The sequence below is a fragment of the Arachis stenosperma genome, chromosome 8 (assembly GCF_014773155.1).
Source record: "Arachis stenosperma cultivar V10309 chromosome 8, arast.V10309.gnm1.PFL2, whole genome shotgun sequence".
NCBI lineage: Eukaryota > Viridiplantae > Streptophyta > Magnoliopsida > Fabales > Fabaceae > Arachis > Arachis stenosperma.
In genome coordinates this window covers 20,993,163-20,996,522 of record NC_080384.1, presented here as the reverse complement: position 1 = coordinate 20,996,522, position 3,360 = coordinate 20,993,163, and the positions used below count along the sequence as shown (strand labels likewise).

The 3,360-nt window shown below is 54.9% G+C and overlaps 1 protein-coding gene across 1 annotated transcript; it reads left to right on the top strand.

Annotated features, from left to right (window-relative positions):
• The first annotated feature begins 1,648 nt into the window (after window positions 1-1,648).
• LOC130945570 (uncharacterized) lies at window positions 1,649-2,497 on the top strand. Its single transcript, XM_057874278.1, has one exon. The coding sequence runs from the start codon at window positions 1,649-1,651 to the stop codon at window positions 2,495-2,497; it is 849 nt and encodes a 282-aa protein (XP_057730261.1).
• The last annotated feature ends 863 nt before the right edge of the window (window positions 2,498-3,360 follow it).

Here is a 3,360-nt window from a genome sequence, read left to right as displayed (position 1 = left end):
CAAAAATTGAAACAAAATAAAACTTGTTACGGCCTGGTCCAAAAAGGGACTTGGGCCAACCCGACCCACCCACCATCCGACCTGAACGGTCAGACGATGCGCCCATATTCGACCCGCACACGCGTCCGGGACAGCTGGCCACCACAGCTGTACAGGGAAGCTTCGAAGAAGGTGGGTTCTGCCCTCGTGGGACCCACCTCTGACATAGTATATAAGGGGAGGGTCCTATCCCTCCCCCAAGGTACGTCACAGATTCCACCTAACCCATTTCTCACCTGCACACTAACTGACTAGAGCGTCGGAGTGTCTTTGCAGGTGACACCCCCTCCTTCCACAACGAGAGCTCGGCAGCTTGGCAGACCGGATCCAAGCACGATCGTGATCGAAGCGTCCCCAGTTCTACATATTCCACCCGAACCGTCCGGTAACCGCACAACCGAACATTGGCGCCGTCTGTGGGGACGCCTAAATGGACGTCGTGTCGGGCGCCGGAGACCAAGGCCGAGGAGCCGGAGCAGAGGGGGCAGCCTCCGTCGCCTCGCCAAGAGGACGGCGAAGGTCCCCCCGACAACGCACTGAACCACACACAAGGACGCGACCCTTCGGAGGAACTGGCGGCGACAGCGCCAGAATAATGCAGAAGCTACGCCACAGGGTTCAGAACCTGGAACGGCAGCTGGCCGACCAGGAGCACAACCGACGAACCACCGATCCTAGCTACTCCCCATCTCTTGAAAGCCGAGAGAGAGACTCCCACCGAAGTCGTCTACGACACGCCTTCGCATCCCGAACGGAAGCGGAGAGCACTCGAGAAGAGTCACCCATCCCGAGAAGACGAAATGACACAATCATCTACTCCCGAGGCAAGGAAACGCGCTACACGGGACGAGATCGCGAAGACGGGGAAGAGAGGTCCGAGAGGACACGGCGACCCGTGATAATGGGCGCCACCCCATTCCATCGATCTATCCTCGAAGTACGGTTGTCGAAGCACTTCGACAAACCAACAGACATGAGGTACGATGGAACCCAAGGCCCTTTGGAACACCTCACAGCCTTCGAAGCAAGGATGAATCTGGAGGGAGTAGGGGACGAGGTGAGGTGCCGAGCCTTCCCGGTGACCCTGGCAGGACCCGCGATCAGATGGTTTAATGGCCTCCCGCAGGGGTCCATCTATGGGTTTTCGGACATCAGTCGTGCCTTCCTAGCCCAATTTACAACACGAATAGCAAAGGCAAAGCACGCGATCAACCTTCTGGGGATAACCTAGAGACAGGGAGAGCCGACCAGAAAATACCTGGACCGGTTCAACGACGAATGCTTGGAAATTGACGGCCTAACTGATTCGGTGGCCAGCCTTTGTCTGACGAACGGCCTCCTCAACGAGAACTTTCGAAAGCACCATACCACGAAACCAGTTTGGACGATGCACGAGATCTAAACGGTAGCCAAGGAGTACATAAATGACGAGGAAGTCATCCAAGTCGTGGCTGCCAATAAACGGCACTCCGGCTACAACCAACCTAGGCAACAAGGTAATGGAGAAAGACAAAAAGAACAAGCCAGGGAAGGAGCGCCGAGCAAGGCACCCAGGCCATTCCCCCGGGTCGGGAAATTCACCAACTACACTCCGCTCACTCTTCCCATCATGGAAGTTTATCAGCAAATTGCCGAGAAAGGAATCCTGCCGAAGCCCCGACCACTCAAGGACCGTACGGGGGGAAACAAGAACTTCTATTGTGACTATCACAAGGGCTATGGTCACCAAACACAGGACTGTTTTGACCTGAAAGATGCACTAGAACAAGCGATAAGGGAGGGTAAACTAACAGAATTCTCCCATCTTATAAGGGAGCCGAGGAGGCGTCATCGCGACCAAGACGAAGAAGGCAAAACCCGGTCGGCAAAGCGGCGACAAGAGCCAGAAGACAGAGATCACGGCCTCACCGTGATAAACGTAGTGACGGCCAAAAACGCCGCGCCAAGGTCGCAATCGGCGCACAAAAAAGATGCTAAGGTCTTGGCGGTCTCCTCCTCGCTGGTGCGAAGCTCTAAGAAGCCCCCTTCCATTTCTTTCGGCCCGAAAGACCAGTGGTTCGACGAGGCCCCTGAAAACCCACCCATGGTCATCACGGCCAGAGTGGGAACCGGTCTCGTCAAACGAATCCTTGTCGACACGGGGGCACACTCGAATATCATGTTTCGCAACGTGTTTGACGCACTGGGGCTAATGGACGCCGACCTGTCGACTCACCAGCACGGGGTCATTGGGTTGGGCGACCACTTCATCAAACCTGATGGAGTAATATCCCTGCCGGTCTCAGTGGGACAGGCTCAAGGCCGAAGATCGGCGATGGCCGAGTTTGTGGTCCTCCGAGATTCCACCGCCTACAACATCATCTTGGGAAGGAAGACGATTAACGATGTTGAAGTGATAATCAACACAAAGCTGCTAGTTATGAAGTTTGTTACCGATGACGGATCTATAGGTCCATAAGAGGAGACCTTGAGACGGCAGTCGCTTGCGACAACGCCAGCCTCTCCCTAAGGAAGAAATCCAAAGAGGCGTCTGGGGTGTTCCTAGCTGACCTGGACGCCAGAGTAGACGACAAACCCAGACCAGAACCAGAGGGGGACCTAGAAAAATTCATGGTCGGCGACACGGAGGAAAAATTCACGTTCGCCAACAGGAATCTCCCACATGAATTGAAGGAGCCCTTGGTCGAAATGATCAGGGCCAATGGGGATTTGTTTGCCTGGACACCGGCCGACATGCCGGGCATAGACCCCGAAATTATGTCACACCACCTGGCCGTCAAGCCGGAAGCACGCCCGGTAGCCCAACGGAGGAGAAAGATGTCACGGGAGAGGGCAGAGGAGGTGGCCAGGCAGACGGCCAGCCTCCTAAAAGCAGGTTTCATACGAGAACTAGACTACTCGACATGGCTCTCGAATGTAGTTCTAGTAAAGAAGCACAGCGGCAAATGAAGAATGTGCGTAGACTACTCCGACCTTAACAAGGCATGCCCTAAAGATTGTTTCCCCCTCCCCAACATAGACGCACTCGTCGATGCTGCGGCGGGCTACCGTTATCTGAGCTTCATGGACGCCTACTCCGGCTACAATCAGATACCGATGCACCGTCCCGACGAGGACAAAACAGCGTTTATAACGCCGGGGGGAACCTTCTGTTATAAGGTGATGCCATTCGGCCTAAAAAACGCAGGGGCAACATACCAAAGGCTGATGAACAAGATATTCCACGACCTCATAGGCAAAACAGTGGAAGTCTATGTAGACGACATCCTCGCGAAAACAACGCGACCCGACGACCTCCTGAATGACCTGGCAAATGTATTC